Source organism: Betta splendens, chromosome 4, assembly GCF_900634795.4.
Source record: "Betta splendens chromosome 4, fBetSpl5.4, whole genome shotgun sequence".
NCBI classification, from domain to species: Eukaryota; Metazoa; Chordata; class Actinopteri; order Anabantiformes; family Osphronemidae; genus Betta; species Betta splendens.
This window is the reverse complement of record NC_040884.2, coordinates 8144992-8161910: the sequence shown is the minus strand read 5'-3', so window position 1 is coordinate 8161910 and position 16919 is coordinate 8144992. Positions and strand designations below refer to the sequence as shown.

Here is a 16919-nt window from a genome sequence, read left to right as displayed (position 1 = left end):
TGTCATCACATCATCTGACGGCCAGATTGTTTTCAACCTTCCCCAGAATGTTTTTTTCAACTGTGTGAAATCTGACTGGTGCTCATTTAATTTTATCAGCTGCGTGTTTCCTACTACTTTAAAAATATGGATAGAAACACAAATGTCAAACTTAAACAGCTTCATTTTTCTTGCTCAAGCAGTTGAAGCAGGTCATTTTTATCCGATTGACGTTTTAGGTCTATTAATGTAGTTTTAAACTAAAGTTTCAAACTCAGTCTAATAAACAGATCTTTCATCCGCGCTTCACCTGCACTTCTTGTCATTTTTAGGAGCACGTGTTGTTTGATGGTGTCATTTGGGACGTGAATGATTAGCTTCTTCCTGTGCTGTAGCAGTGATAATAGGTAGGATGTTGATTTAATTGAGACACGAGGCGGCCAAATAAAACGCACCGCGCTCTCTGCTTCTGCTGCCGTGGCTGGTTAAAAACACGTCGTTAACGCGAGGCCGCGTCTAATGTGTCACCTAATGGCACCCTCGCACGTTTACGGCAACGCACTCGAGCTTTAACCACGTCCGGTGCGCTCTGGTGATGCATTATGTACGTCGCCGGTTAGAGTTGCAGGCTGAAAGGTCGCTGTGCAGTACCAGCCGTGTTGGAGGTCACTGGCCGGGAAACCCCATCGCACTTGGTCTCGCACAGGAAGTCGTCGATGGAGGGGCTGAGAAGGGGACGGCTCTCTTGTTGCTCGCTCACCAGCTGTGAAGGCAAACAGAACACAGTTCGTCATCCTCAGCTGACAGGTAATAGTGATGCTTGCGGTTCTGTGTTTAAACATCACCATGTTTCCTGATAACACCGCCAGTAGGATTTCAGATATGGGAAACATTGGCCTTTGTCCCACTGAATGAGAACGAGTCACCATTGAGGAAAACCACAGACGTGACAGAAGCCCAGCGGCCACGTCCCAAAGAATAATAGCTCAACCATCGCTGCTTATCTCAGCGTCCGCCCCACGGAAATGTTAATCACCTCGCCCGCGACTCGCCGGCAGCTGCACAACGGCCACGTTCAATTCATTATGGGTCGCCTGGAGCGGCCGTACTCCAGGTTGCAGCTGGCCGCGATTTGTCAAGCGGCGCCTCATCATTAGGAGGTGAAATACGGCCTTGTCCCGTAGAACGGGCGAGCCCGCGTACGATGCGCCCGCGAGGCCGGCGAACGTGACATTTGCTGTTGTTGCTTTTTGGGGACGTGCTCCCGAGCAGCGTTTTGAATGAAGGTGCTCGAAGTTTAATTACACAGCACAGAATGGGCTGCACACAACGCGACGCACGCTTGATGTAAAAGGTGCTGAATGGAGGTTTTCATAGCGTGTCTACAATAGCCCTACAATTACGGATATTATAGCTCCCCTCAATTACTCTGTGGCTTTTTATAGCAAATTCATCTTTGGGCTGTCGTCACAATGGTTTTAGGCTGACATCATTTATGAATCCCACTGATTTGTGTTTAAAACAAAGGACCTTTTTATTGCCTGAAATATCCTATGTTTGAGTTTCTGAAACTGATAAAAAAAGCTACATGAAAAACTGGAATTTCACTCTGGATTTTGTTTGTAAGCTACAATAGGAGATTCTGTATGTAATTACTGTTATTTATATTTCAGTGGACAGAAACGATAAACAACATAAACAATATCCAGAGACAGAGATTGATTTTCAGTGGGTGCTCGTCCAGGAAAAGCGTAAGTGACAAAGTGTGAAGGTACTTTACTATACAGTATGTCACATTGTACACACACATCTGGACAATTTGAATAACAATATAAAAACTGATTGGTTACATTAGCAGAAAACTGACCTGACATTTTGATAAATGAATCACTACGCTCCATCCCTGAACTAACTACACACAACTGTTCCCCACAGTCTACTCCAGTCTTAAGTAAGTACAATACTAAATCACTGAAGTCTGATAATGGTTTTAGAACCATCAATAATGTATGCTTCTGTGGCTTATATCTCAATATCATCCAGTAGGACACACTTAAAATAACCCCTGTGCAGTTTTTTGCTACATACATGATGATATGAAGCTGTTTGAGGTAGAAAATGTTCTTTTTAGCTTAGACAAACTTAAGTAGAGTATAAAAAGAAAATGTAAGTGGCCTGTTGGAAGTAGGGATGAAAACATCAGTAGTTGTGGGGTGGGGCTGTACCATTATGTCAGCACCTACAGTAGTGAAGATGGTTGGGGAAAGGGCAACATGTAAGGTAGTGATCCTCCATCACATGGACAGGTAGGTGCAGGAGGAGACGGAACTGTGGGAGGCTGCTGGCATCTCACACAACGTCGAAGCTAGGCTGCTGAAAAGTGGGATAAAGGTTTTAATATTGTGGCTGATACTCGTTCATGTACTCTTCAATTCTTCCTTTGGCCTTAGATTGGGTTTATTGGTCGTTTCTATTTTCCTCCACGCCATGAAACACTGAGCTGAGTCCATCCAACAGGCTTTTTAGATGACTGATCCACTCAGCGTGAATGCCAGCTCGGCTGTATAAATGTGGGCTCTAACAACTCAGTGGAGACACAGGGCCCGAGGACTGACGACGGAGAATCTCTTCACAATGTAAATGATATTCATAAATGCACATGCCTGCAGTGGCTGAGTGCATGATAACCGGACTAACATCTGTTTGTGAATGCCAATGTTTGTGATGCTTCCACATCATCTATTGGGGATATCAGAGACTCGCCGTGCACATAAAACACAGGTGGATTGTAAAAATCCCCGCAGGCTGTGTGAAAATCCCACCGGCGTCAGATAACCTCGCATTTACCTACCGCCTATTTTTGGAAGCAGCACAAGTAAGATGTGGATTCAGACTGAGGCGTCAGCGACAGAGTCCTGCTTTGTGGAGTTGTGGCTTATTGATTGAAGGTCGGCCCTGTCTAAAAAGCTGAAGAGCGACATTTTGCAAGCTTCAAGTAATAGATTTAATGCATTCAATCGCCGTGGGCTTTGAGGGGGAATAATGAGAGATGTTGACAGAACTGTGAACTAAAGCTCTGCTGAGTCATGTCTGCTGTGATGCCAGTGATGGCATATTCACAGAAAAACGGTCTGAACGAGCTCAACCACTGCTTAGCTGAGTTTAAGGCAAAGTTTTAGTCCTTTATTTGCCACAGACGAACATTAAAAAAAAAAAACAAGACCGCCCCTGTGTCCGATTTTCAGTCGAGCAGGAAATGGGGACAGGAGCCCGACCGCAATTACCTGGAGAGCTGCGTCAGGGTCTTTGAAGCAGGTACGTCGCATACAAACACCAATTATAGGTTCCCTCTTAACCTGAGTGAGCAGCTTCCACAGCTGTTTGGCCATTAGTCTCAGAGCAGAAGACGGAGGCTGACCCCCCCTCCCCTCCCCTCCTGATGTACAGTCAGTCCTCCTCTTCTACACAAAACGTTTTGTTTACAAGTGCACTAAAGAGTAATCTAGAAAATGATGTAATGGAAAGTTTGGGCTAATTGTGCCGCTTGGGCCCGGCTCCAGCGCGTCTCTCAGATGTTGCTGTCAGGGGAGCTGTGTACCAGTTAAACTTGTCAGGGCCTTGAAGGCGCCGAGGTTGAGGTGAGGACGGGGGGAGGCGGCGCAGATGGAAAACAGCGCATGAAGGGAAAGCGTGGATGCGGAAATATCAAAGCCGAAGAATTTCCATCAGTTGTTAGATGAAACCTGGAGGCTGTGCGCAGCGATGGGTGTCTGGGAAAACAATTACAGCCGAAGAGCAGCGCCGTCCACGGGACGAGGCGCCTCGAACGCGCCACGTTCAGCCTCGTTGGCGTTTTATGATCAAAAGCTTCTTTATTATGCGTCAGGTTGTTTACTCATTACAGTTGTTATTGTAGGTGGCAGTGAGCTGTTGCTCCCGTGGACCCGCCCACTGGAGTTTGGTTACAGCATGAGTCACCAGAACAAACGATAAAATCGCCTTGGCATCTGAAAGTAAAAGCCCTTCAACACCCTTATTTTGAAGGCGCTTGCCCTTGTTGATGTTTTCTGCTCCACTAATCCCCCCCCCCACTCCCCCACCACCCGATTGTGCGAAGCCCACAGAGACACTGTGTGTAATAATGGGCTTTGGAAATCTATCAGACTCGACTTGACGCGTGGCGCGAGGCGCCGCGACCTGTCACTTGGCCTCTGCCACTCGCTAAGTGACATGGGAGCGGGACACGGCGCCCCCTCAAAGCGCAGCCTCCGCCGCAGGGGAGCGACTCCAGCCACGAGGTGCGTCCGGCCGACTGGAAGCGACGCGCCGGCCGTGACATCGAAGTCATTTCGTTTTTTGTGTTTATTTTTTCCAACCTCGAAACGGGTTGTTGTGTAAACCAACACGCGAACTCGCGGACTAGAAAATCGAGACGGTAATATGAAATATTTATACGAGAGGATTCAAAAGAAGCCTAATTTCATGCTTGTTGTAGTCGGGTCAGGCATCAAATATTAAGCAAGGGCTCTAAGCAAAACAATGCTGACTTGCACCAGCTGTGTCTGTGCCTGCGCAGGAGAGGAGAGCTGGTGTAATGTGGCGCTTACAACAAGTAGGTCTGAACAGTCTAGTCATTTTAAAGGCTGCCTTTCTGGCAACACGCTCGGCTTTTGCAGCTTTGAGCTCTTACGTGACGGAGATGTGCTTGAATTGTGTCTGGACTGGTTACAGCGGTTCTCTGCAGCTCCTCTCTCCTTCCTGGCTCAAAGCTGCTTCAAATGAGGAGCTCTGAAGTGATGTCCACTCCATAACCTCGATCCTTACAGCAAGTACAGTACGACTGAAGGCCGGGCTGACCCACATCAGCTGGTGCTGCGTGTGAAATGCACACTGACGAGGTTTCAGCGTTTGAGTAAATGTAAACTTTGTTTTTCTTGTGATTTTTGTATTCGGATTGAATGTTTGGGTCGAATTTGGTGAATCCTGGTGCTTTTCTGACTTTTTCAATTTGCAAACCCCTTTTTTTGTTTTTCTCTTCATATGCATAAAACCAGAAAACAGCAAATCTTATAATAATATAATAATAAAATATGATAACAATATAATATCAGATATAATATATAACATATATTGCTACGTACATAGTTTCCTGTAAAAGGTATTATTATCAAGAAGGCGTCAGGTGTAAGTGCAAACAGCAGCTCTAGTGCAGCCAAATGCCAACGCGAGTTAAGCATAATTGTTTGTTTCACCATTTGACTTTTCCTCAAGAAGTAATTTAAATCCTGACAAACTGTGATTTACTGTACAAATTAGAACATAATGAAGTACTTTTGTGCGCTTTTCTTTATCTCGCCGGCGTGAACAGCCGTCAGTCAGCGGAAACGCCGCTGAGCCATTATTAAATCCCTTCCACTTGACTGGAAGCCGTATCTTGGTTGTCTGACAGCTTATCAAACCAGACGTTGTATTAGGAAATCAAAACCTGTATAAAGCATGCTACAGGTTATTAAAAAGCAGGCGGATACACAGGCAGACACGCACAGCCGCGCACACTGTACACAAGCAATTAAGCACAGAGCGGCAGAACTGGCGCTGGCTCCAACACGCAGACAAAGCTCAGCGGCGGCGCCAGTCATTTGCTGCAGCAGGTGCATGTTTGTGCTGCGGCTTAGCTGCTTATGAGGTGTAGAAAGTTCCTAATGAAGTCTGTCTGACCTGATTAGGTCTGGGAGTGGAAGTCTGTGTTAATCCCCCCAATACAGTGTTAACCATACAATCTATGTCTTACAGTAGCTGGGAGCACTATGAGTCTTTCTGCTTCTCCAGATCACAGGATCTTCATGGACTATTCAAGTGCACGGCGTAATGAAGTGGGCCTGTTTTTTATTCCATGGAGCGGCTGGACATGAAGTAGTGGCTGCTGTTTTGCTACAGTCATAAGGGTTAAGTTATGAGTTATTAGAGTTATTAGACACTCAGAGCGAAGCTGCTGTCTACGGTTTAACCAGCACTAATACCAGACGTTCCACTCGGAGCCAGAGAGGGAAGACGGGGGGGTTCTGAAATGGTTCTGCCCACCTTGGTAGTCACTGTGAGGAGGGGCTTCCCTTCTGATGACGCCTTACTTGGTATCTCCTTCAGGACCATGGCAACAGTCTTATCTGCAGCCCTAGAGTCTTTCCCCTACAACAGTGAAATCAACAACGACTTGTGTCAGGACAGTTGGAGAACTCAGTGCTTTTTGCCCACGACTCGGGCATCTTACAAAAAAGACTTTAGCTTATATGTGTGTGTGTGTGTGTGTGTGTGTGTGTGTGTGTGTGTGTGTGTGTGTGTGTGTGTGTGTGTGTGTGTGTGTGTGTGTGTGTGTGAGGCTGTCTAACAACAAAACAGACATTTCCACAAGACTATGGCAATGAACAGAGAGATACTGCACAATGTGGAGGTTTGACTATAGACAGGGATGAGCTGTTTACTATGATAAGTGATGCCAAACGGGCCTGTAGCTTAATTGTAGCCTAATTGAATGGCTGAATGTAATTCATATGTTATAACAGCAAAGTACAAATTAGTTGACATCTTAAGCAAAAAACACAAAGGCTCCTTAAACGTTTATCACTCTTCCTCTAATATTATAATTCAGGCCACATTATTTGTGGTCGGTTGTGAGAGGCTGACAGATCGACTCCAGAAGAATGACACAAACGAAACTCAAATTGTTTTGTAAATCCACTATTATCAACGGATGTGCTATAATCTTGTTTTAAACCTTAATGTGACCTTCGCTGCATCGACACTTCCCCTCCGAGCGGGAACCGTCCTGACCTCCGTCCACCGCCCACAGACCCTTCAAGGAGGGCGACTGTGTGGAGCTTGTCCAACGCTGTCCAGGGCCAAATTACACAACAGTGAGGATTGATTGCGTAAGAGGTCGAATCGATTCTGCCGGCCTATTGTCAACCTCACCCCCACTTTGTGGCAGTAACCGGGAGGCACAAACCGTCGGCTTTCCCTGAGACGTCCATTCAATTCACGATTTACCCACAGCCTGAGGAAAGATTACCCAGTGGACCACAGGGTCGCATGAGCACCGGCCTCGCAGGAGCGCCCGCGTCTCCACCATCAACCAGAGAGAGAAGCGCCACCGCCGCCTGCTACGACGCAGGAGGCGCTCCCCCTGGGTTTTATTAGGGCTCCGCTTCATAAAGAAAAAGAATTACACATTTCCTCCACCGATTTTCTCAACTCATCATGTCACAAAATGCATGTGAGGGAGCGCTCCCTTGAAAGCCTAATGTCCCTAATAAAGTCCCTGCAGCCACCTGCGCCCACGGCTCATCCAGTACAAATGAACAGCATCCGTCCCTGAGCAGCGCCGAGCACAGACATGAGTCAGGGAAGCTCCCGGCCGCTCACGCGTTCGCTTCCTCCTGTTATTTTCTGAATGGCACGTGATGCAGTCTGAAAAGTGCTGAATGTTCCCGCGGCGCCGTTGTGCAGGTAGTGGATGGCGTGAGCCAACCGTGGCGAGCGCCTCTTCCAGCAGGCACGCAGTCAGTTTGTGTTGGCCGCCGTTCCTGGACGGCCTTCAGCCTGGGTTTGTGTCAACTTTTGCAAAACTGGCACTGGGTGTTTTTCTCTTTTTTGGTGGTTATTATTATACAGTGATTCTGGCAGCGCGCACGGCGGAGAAACGTTGTCTTTCTGACCAGCACAGCTGTTTGAAAGCTTCACAATACGAGTTTAGTGCTGAAGCGTGAGAAACGTGGGGCGGCCAATGAGGACAATAATCAACAATATTCAATGCAGAAAGTGGAATATTTACGCTTAAGAAGTGTTTACTGCGGCTCCAGATTAGAAAATGTTGTCACAGCGGGACTCTTATGAAAGATAAAATCAGAAAAAGTAATTATCTCCAGCAGATGAGATCGACTGGCGGCCTTAAGCTAACTGTTCATTTGAATCACTGGCTGCTGGAGGACTCAGATGCTTCTGTTTATCTGCAAGCTCAGAAAATCAATTTACAGTGTGGTCACTGTGGCGAACTTCTACATTCACTGCACAGTCAGTGTTATAAAGTTGAGGTCTGACATCATTCCAGATGTTTTCTGATGAAGGTAGCTCTATAATTCTCCACAGGCTACAGAGTAACAGAGTACCAGTGACGTCGGTGCCTTCATTCATCTGATCTGCTTCATGATCATGACAGGCCGTACCAAACCACGACCTTCACATGGTTAATCATCCTTCATCTCAATCATTCATCTCAAAATGAAATCATCTCTATACATTGCCAGGTAATACATTTCACACGACAAAGTCACTGTGGCTTTGACTAATGATGAGTAAAATTGCATTTTTAATGGAGCCCTGCTCTCACAGGACAGTAATGGAAATATCCATACTGAATTTCACATGTCATTGCTTCTACACAAGGCGGCCGGCGTTCCTAGAGATGGAACTCAGCAGATGATTGCTCAAGTTGAGACATAGAGTGTTTGACCTTTTTACACGTGCGAACCTGACGCGGTGGAGGGAGGCTGAGGGGCACATTTCCACTGTAGTTTGATTATGAGGTTTTAAGAACGCGATAAATGTGTAAGGAATAAAGGGGTGACAGGGATCCGCTGTCAACGCGGCCGCTGCCTGTGATGATCCCCAGGTCGAATCTGGAGCGCGGCGAAGGTGCTTGAGACGTGCTGGTGCGCTTCAGATTGGAAATCAGGCTGAACAAAGGCCATCATGCCTCCGAGGCTGTTCAGAGACATCTAATAAGTCCCGTGGTGCCGAGTCAGGCATTTTAAACAACAATAGTTCCAGTTCCGAGGCTTCGCGGGCTCCAGGATCCTGAACGCTCCGCACATAAAAGCTGTTTATCGGCCTCCACGTGTTTTATGGGCCGTTGGCCGTTGCTTGTGACGAACGGCCAACGGCAGCAGCCACACGTAATGTCACAGAGAACCCAAAAACAATTTGGACGTTTTATGTCCTCGCTGCTGCTGTAAATCACCGTCCGGGACCGCTGGCCGGTGCCGTGGAAGTCGTGGTGGAGAGATGTTGTTTTGTAGATGATGACTAAAGCAAATCACGTTGAGAATTACGGCGTGCGGCTGGGAGAATTTACAGTCCGGCGCCGACCGCCCTCCACGCAAGGACTCGTCTCCTGAGGATACAGTTAGAGCTCAGTCGCTCCCGGGGCGCTTTCAAGTGTGTGACATTAAGCCGGTGCTGGGCTAATAAACACGTCTCAGCACCGGACACGATCTAAGTCTCTAACTGTTTGAAGGCTCATTCAGTTTAAATGTTTGTGGAGCTTTGTGCTTGAATTTAAATGATTCTGATTATAATCCTGAAACATGCTGGATTTATTTCTCATCTGAATCACTTTCTGACTCCTTGCTGGCAGTGAAGGGAAGGACATATATGAAAGTATGTTGTTGGAAAAGGTGCGCGTAGATTTCCCTTTGTGAGACTACATGTGAAATGGCTGATCTTCTCCAACGTGGGATTATGTGACACGGTAGATTATTTGGAAATAATCTAAACGCGAGGAATCAATTTGACATAAAGCTCACTAATCACTTCAGCCTTTTCTTTGTGTCACTCGTCTAATTCCATTTGCACAGCTTCGCAGCCGCAGATCGCTCAGATGGCAGCGCTTAGGTGAACTGCGTGGAAAAGTGTCTGCCCGTCAGAAGCGGCTGCCGCGGTCCCGTGACAGACGCTGGTGTGTAGATTTAAGCTTGGGTGACACTTTAAATCCCTCAGTCAACAAAAGAGGTTTCAGATGATTTGCTGAAAGCCATTTGGTGGCTGCGTCTCTGCAGCTCCTGCGATCACACGCCAGGCAAACGCTTTTCCAAATTTCCCTCAAAGTTTCCCAGGTGTGACATTAATGGGATTTTACCTCGTGGAGCAGAAATAAAAAATGAAAAATTAAAATTAAATTAATCATGTTGTCACCGGTTGAATGAATGGTGACATTTCTGCAGCAGCTTGAACATGAAAACTATGCTACAATAACATATTCTACTGTAAATGTCAGGAGAATGTTCACAAGAAGAAAGGCAAACTAAAATATGATCTAGATTCAAATGATCTTTTATCATTTATGGCATCATTGAGGCACCTTGTGCACACTCTGAATTTCATTAACCAATATTTAATTGAATACAGTTTCATCCAACTCTCAAACTATAACTGCCCCTTATTAGATTTATCTACAGGAAAATCACTGATTACCAGTAAACCTAATTCCAGTGCAGCGCAACTTCATGTAATTCATTACAGGGAGGATGTGCCACAAAATGAAGTAACACCAAGCGAAGGCAGGCGACCGTAATGCCTTATAATGGGGATAGATGGCGGAGAAACGTCTCTGAGGATTTACAGGCCGCTGCTCACAGGACAGCTGAGCAAATACGGCTTAAACAGAAATGATTGCAACGGCGTGGAGCCACCCACTATGTGCCACACTGTTATGGTCCAAACATCCATGAAGCTGCTGCAGAGATCACGCCATTATTAATCACCTCGTCCACGCGGGCGCCGTGGCAACGCCCCGGATGGAAAACGCTGTTTATCTCCACGACGCGTTCCACCGGCTGTCACTGCCCTGATGCTGAGCAGCTGACTGATTAAAAGCATTGCACAGAAGAAGCCGCTAAAGTGAAAGTAAAACACAATGATGCATGGCATCAATGATTAAACATTATTACTCTCTGAAATTATTAATGAGCCAATTAAGTAAATTAAAAACAGGCTATGATGATGGATGTAAAAGGATTCCTCGTACTGAACCTTCCAACATGGAGGCAGGTGAAGTACTGTTTGTGGACTAATAAGTCGAGCACACGCCTCTGGGGGGTCTCTATGGAGTTTCCTGCATCAGAGGACGCCCACCGGACTCGCTGACGCCGCGTCCACGCGGCTCAATGCGCAAAAAGATCGCAAAACGCCTGAAATGCGTCCTGTGATATTCAGGACCGGCCGCTTTGGGCTGCTCCCAGCTCGAGCCCTCGCAGAAGTGGCTTCTGGCCGATGAACATTTCATTAATTGGAACTTGGATTTGGAACACACAACAAAAGACGAGAATTTGCTGAGTTTTGGGCTTCGCACAGCTGAGCACCGTGATTAACAGATAATGCATTCCCATTTCTCATTAGACCTGCATATATTAGCATTCTCACACTGTGGGACTCGTGTTGGAAATATGTATGTATAGCAAGTAATGGTCCGGCTGGAGCTATGTGTTATGGAGAAGCTAATCACACCGCTGTGAGTCAAAGTGCGTTCGTCCTGTGTGATGACAACACATGAGAAGCACTGTCGCATCAGCTGAATCCAGTCAGCGGCGTCAGCAGCTTCTGCGGCGTCGTCCTTATGCTTTCATTGCTGCGAGTTGAGCTTCTGCATCTCGCTAATGCAAAAGTTGCCCAACTGTGTTAACTGCAGCCTGTGTTTACATGGCGCCCTGCTCTCCTCGCCGTCCCTGAAGCTGTTTGCGTCCTCCGGGGACCACGCCACTATCAGATACCACGGCGCCAAATAATAAGGCTTTGTTCTGACTTCCATTCTTCTTAGCAGGAAGAGATTGATTTTTTTTTTACCCTCGGCTTCCTTAAATCACTTCTCGCGTCCGCTGATTCGGGAGCGAGATTGAATGGTAAAGCTTTGCCGTGAAGAGTTCATTCGCAGCCGCAAGGACAGGGAGCAGCCCTTCACTCACACATGACGCGCTGACAAATCAGCCTCATAAACGCTGCATCACACTATAGGAGCTTTAAAGATCCTGAACTTGCAATTATGCTTCGTACTCTAGGTGTTTATTGTGTCACTCACACCCTCCCGCTGTTCTGTTATCACAAATATTCGACTCTTTTCCCTGCTGTCGTCAGTGAGTTTTCAGCAGCTGCATCTTTCAAGGCAGCGTCTGCTTCCAAACATGTCCTGCCGTTCCTTTTGACTCGCAGCATCCATAGGTTTGGACTGAGGAGAACAGGTGGTGACCATGTGATGACACGAGTCGCAGTAGCAGAAAGGTCACACCCTTGAATCAACTCAGATCCTTGAGGAATCCTCCGCTTTGCCCTGATTCAAGGAGCTGTGAGACGAGCAAAGCTTGACTACATCCTGTCGCCTGGACCCTTCTCTCTAATGCTCCTCCATGTGACCTCGCCGGCACCCTCATATCCTGTAACGTGGTGCGCATCAGTCTTCTACATGTTCATGGTTGAGTTCAAGGCCAAACATTTTCCCGTGGTGTTATTTGTAAGACGAGCATATGTTTTGAATCCTAATGAGAAGGATTTGAATGAAGCTTTTTCAGTGAAGGCAGGAGACACAGTATCATTAATAAGGCCTCTGCTAGTTTGAAATACAGACTAACCACTTTACCCCAACTTTTGTGGGGTACAAATGTGTTTTAGTACAGACATACACAAATATACATATATGTTTGTTACCCTGAAAGTAACAAAGATACAAGATCAAAGAAGCAACAATGTCTTTATGCTCTTACTGTGTATTAAAAGCCAGTTTCTTCCGCTGCATAGTGATAGTGATAAATTAAACCCTGTATTGAGCACACAGCCTTATACTGTACAATGTTATTATATTATTGAGTTTATTGTTCATATCTCAGGAGTCCAAATGACCGGGCAGCAAGGCCTGACACGCCCGTAAATGAAACAGTGTTTGAGCGGTGAAACAAATAACAGAGGGTCAGTTCTTTCCTTAATCATTCCTTCTTATACAGATCCCATCATAAGCTACTACAGGAAGTGCTGAAATTCCAGCAATTCAGCAACTCTTCATGAAAATCTGCTCCTCAACACACTGTGTTGGTCAGTGTTTCAGTTTCAGTGTTTAATCAGACACTCTAAAGGCCTCACGGTGCATAGGTGCATTTCTTTAATGAAGTATTGGCAGTAATTGAATTAGTATTGATGCTTTTGAGCTTTTATCAAGTAAAGATCTGGTGAAAGTGCTTTTTTTTCAGTAAGTTTCCAAATTAATGTCTGTGCTGTCTCACAGTAAAAGCAATAAGCCTTTTTGATTTTGTCCCTGCGATAAGATCTCGAACAGAACACAGACCTGCATCATTTTGATAGTCATTTAGAATTGTGTCTCTATTTCCCTGAGGACTTATGAACTAATACATAAAGGTCATGTTCACATTACCATAGAAACCAGAAACTAGCGCGCATCTCCCTTACAATGCCCCAAACTGAACAGCAACACATTAACCTCATTGAGAGCAGACAGACGAGCAACACGACGGTTTGGCAAAGTATCAGCATCCCGATCAACCAAAGAGACAGAAAGTAGCTTTTGTTTTAATGCCGTTTTGTGAAGAGTCTTTCTCTGTCTCCAGCAGAGAACCTGCCTTTGCACAATCAGCGCTCAAAAATGAAAAAAACTCATCAGAAGACAGATAGACAGAAGTAAAGGAAATGAATTCAGGTGCAGATGAAACTACCTTTCACCCGACTCATTGTCGTTTCCTCTAATGTCTTTCTCCTGCTTTGAATGAAGGATCTAATCTGCCATGAGTCAGAAATCACAAAAGAATCTCATCTTTCTGATCGCGAAGGGCCAGAAATGACCTGAAATGAAATCACACACGAATGAAAACATTCAAAGCCTCTGACATTAGACTCTGCCCATTCGCAACTAATAAAAGCGAGACATTTCCCCACTAAATGACCATGTTCAATTTAAGCAGAGCCACTTGACCCCCGCTTCCATTACATGACCCAAACCCCTCTGCTTCCCTCACCGGGCTCAATAGGACCTGCAGGTTTCGTGCCTGTGCTGACTTCGGGTTTGTAATTTCTCCAGCAGCAGCAGGGAGATGCAAGAAGCTGACGCTACAGTCTGGTAGAAGTGCCTCATCTTATACACTGCTCCACATCCCCCGCTATAATTAACCGAGGGAAAAGGGGAGAAGAGAGAGAGAGAGAGAGCATCACTGAAGGATGAAAAAAACACGGGACAGTTTCATCTATAAGTCACGGGAGGCGTCGTCGCATCCATAGCATTTTTAGCTAAATGTCTCATAGTCCAGTAGATGCAGAGGAGGAGGCTAGCGTGATTGTGTCATCTGTATCTGTTCCCCGGCGCATGCAGGCAGGCCTTCCCTTGATAACCTGCACAAAAGCCTCCTTCTTCCTCCATTACCTGCCCATTAGGACAAGCTGCGGCGGGCGAGGACGCTGAGCTCCTCTCGCAGGCCCCGTCTGAGTCATTACTTACACTACAGCGGTGTCGCAAACTTGCAGCTTGGCCTGCAGCTGCTAATGATGAGGGATGACAGTAGGAGGAGGAGGATGCCTTCTGCGCTTTGAGCAGCAGGGTACAGTAACCTGATTACCAGCGACTGCCTGAAACACGGCATTGCATTCCCGCGAGCCTCCGTCCCAGACCCGATGGGCCCCGTTCACGTTTTGCTTCGTACGGAGCCTGTTGTCGGCTCTCGAGGGCTTTGATCGCGAAATGTGTCTATCTGTCGTCCCCGTGCATTATTATCCCAGTCCATCAAGGTGTGTTTTGATTTAATTACCCGCCTACATCAAAGGATGCGGGTCCGGCTGCCTTTCAATTACATTACCAAGCCGTGGAGTAGAGTAGAGCACGACACTACGAGTTACAGCTGAGACGAAATAATGGCCAAGACATGTTGCATGTTAAAAGCTGCTCAGAGAGACAATTTAATGAGTCGACTTAAATCAGAAAATAGTTTTTTATTATTAAATCCAGGCCCGGTCATTTGTCTGTTCCATCTCAACGAGCAGCCGCACAGGAACAGACAGAGGGCTATTTATGGTGCGATGGGGAGCGATAGAGGGAGCGAAGCGAGAGCCGTGGACGTCCACTAAAACCAGGAGCGTGACCCCTCAGCAGAGCTCGGATGCTACGAGCGCTGCTCATGACGCCTCTGCTTCTCTTGGAATTCTTATATTAATATTGGAATGTTTCGTGACCAATGTGTTGGCTGCCATGCAACTTTTTAGGCCTTGTGTGTTTCTAATTCTCAGCAACAAAGCCCTGGTTTATTTAAGCCACTTCATGACCAACCAATTACACCCTTGTCATCCTTGTTGGCCTCCGCGTCCCTGTGGTGGCTTAAACCCGCAGCCACACACGCGTGCGGACTCACACAGTAATCAGGTTGCTCAGGCACAGACCCATGAGGCCTTTGTTACCTTGAGTGACTTTGGCCAATTAAAGGCTTTGAAAACAGCCGCTGCAGGAAGAGAAAATTGTAGAGGAGGAAGGGACGGAACAATAACCTTCGGAGCACAACCAATCATTAATCCCAGTCTTCCTTTTAGAGGTCCACAGTTCTGACCGATCTGCTTTTGTCTTAGTATCGGAAACGTTCCCCCTGAAGCTCTACGTGGAGCAGCTGCAGGCCCGCGGTCGCACCTACGCCTGGGTTCCATCCGTACGACGAGCAGACGAGAAACCAAGGTGACGAGTTAAAGTAAGTTTGCTCATCTCCGCCCCGGCGCGTTTGGCGCGAGACGGCCTCTAACTGCCTCACCTCCCCGCTGTCACCCCGGCTGCCTCTCATCCACCGGTCCTTCAGCGGAGAAGATGGAGGGTCCTGCTGCGTAAACAAGATAGGCTGCCAGTAATGGCTTATTGTTTCAGGATGCTCAGCCGTGCTGAGAGAGGAAATGAATGCAGCCATTTACATATAATAAACCCATCTGAATATGTAACGATGTGACGGCGACTGTAGTGCTCTCTGGTCCTTCACAGAGTTCTTCCTCCCTAATGTGACTGGTTATTAGCAGAGGATTAATACGTGCTGCATGAGATGTGACAAAAAGTAATTCTTAAAACTGAACAACTGGATAATCATAAATCCACTCAGCACCACCAAGACTTTTTCTCCTATGCTTTTACTTTTTGTTTTTCTGGTGACAATCACATGGTTCACTGTTTTAGACAGGCTTGATATAAAAGAACTATTAATAAATACACCGGCTCACAATAAGTGACTAATTACAGCTTGCTGAACCTTGTCTTGTAGTGCACATTTAGTGCATTAACTTTTATTAGGATCCGAGCAGAAGCTGAATCTACTGAAGCTAAAAGACAGTGTAAATGCAGGTTTATCCAAAGGAATCGGACAACGTGCGCTCACAGTTTGTGGTTGCCTACGTCTAAAAAGCGCTCTCTGGACCAGAAGTCTGGTCATTGTGAGCTGTGACGCGTGTGACCGCTTCAAAATCTCACCTTTTCACTGCCAGGAGGAGGGAAGTGAATGAATTTGTGGGCTGTCGTGCAGTGGCAGTGACCTGCTAGGCATGCAAAGCCATTTCATTTTGATAAAGGACGCAGTGGACCATCTAATGGCTGCATTGTGACGGCCACAGTGGTACAGTACATATCTATTAACCGAAGAACGACCTATAGAGAGACGGCTGCCTTAAATAGGAAGCGCCAGCTGTTACAGATGAGGTTCCCCACAGTTAGAACGCCTGACAGTGGAAAGGAACAGTGTGTGTGTGTGTGTGTGTGTGTGTGTGTGTGTGTGTGTGTGTGTGTGTGTGTGTGTGTGTGTGTATGTGTGTGTTTCCCCTCAGGTGAGCGACGTGCTGGTGGTGCAGATTAGTGCTCGTCCAGCTGTCTGTGAATCCGCGCGTGTGTGTGAGTCGGCAGGAAAATCGCGACAAAGACCAAAAGCCCCGGAGACGCCCACAGGCAGTTCATTACCCGTCCGACGCCATCGCGCGGAATTCGTTAGAAGATAAATACTCTCTCACGCTGCCATTGATCTCAGCGAAGGCAGGATGCCATCTCCCCAACATGGTAAAACCTCGGTGACTAACACACTGAGCAACAGGAGCCATGAATCTGTCTGTATTTTACTGTTTTATGGCTATTTACGTCTTTACACTCGTGTCAGGACATAAAACTCTGA

At 46.7% G+C, this 16919-nt stretch overlaps 1 protein-coding gene across 3 annotated transcripts in view; it reads right to left on the bottom strand.

Moving 5' to 3' along the window:
* Window positions 1-16919, bottom strand: part of pex5la (peroxisomal biogenesis factor 5-like a) — a 50230-nt gene that overhangs the window by 21523 nt on the left and 11788 nt on the right. For 2 of the 3 annotated variants that reach the window (XM_055508273.1, XM_029148843.3), the window contains exons 2-3: window positions 6061-6165; window positions 631-742 (exon numbers count right to left, since the gene is read on the bottom strand). In XM_055508273.1, the coding sequence (XP_055364248.1) occupies window positions 631-742; window positions 6061-6165 (217 nt within the window). The remainder of the gene's footprint in view (window positions 1-630; window positions 743-6060; window positions 6166-16919) is intronic. The other variant, XM_029148844.3, reaches the window with a different exon arrangement.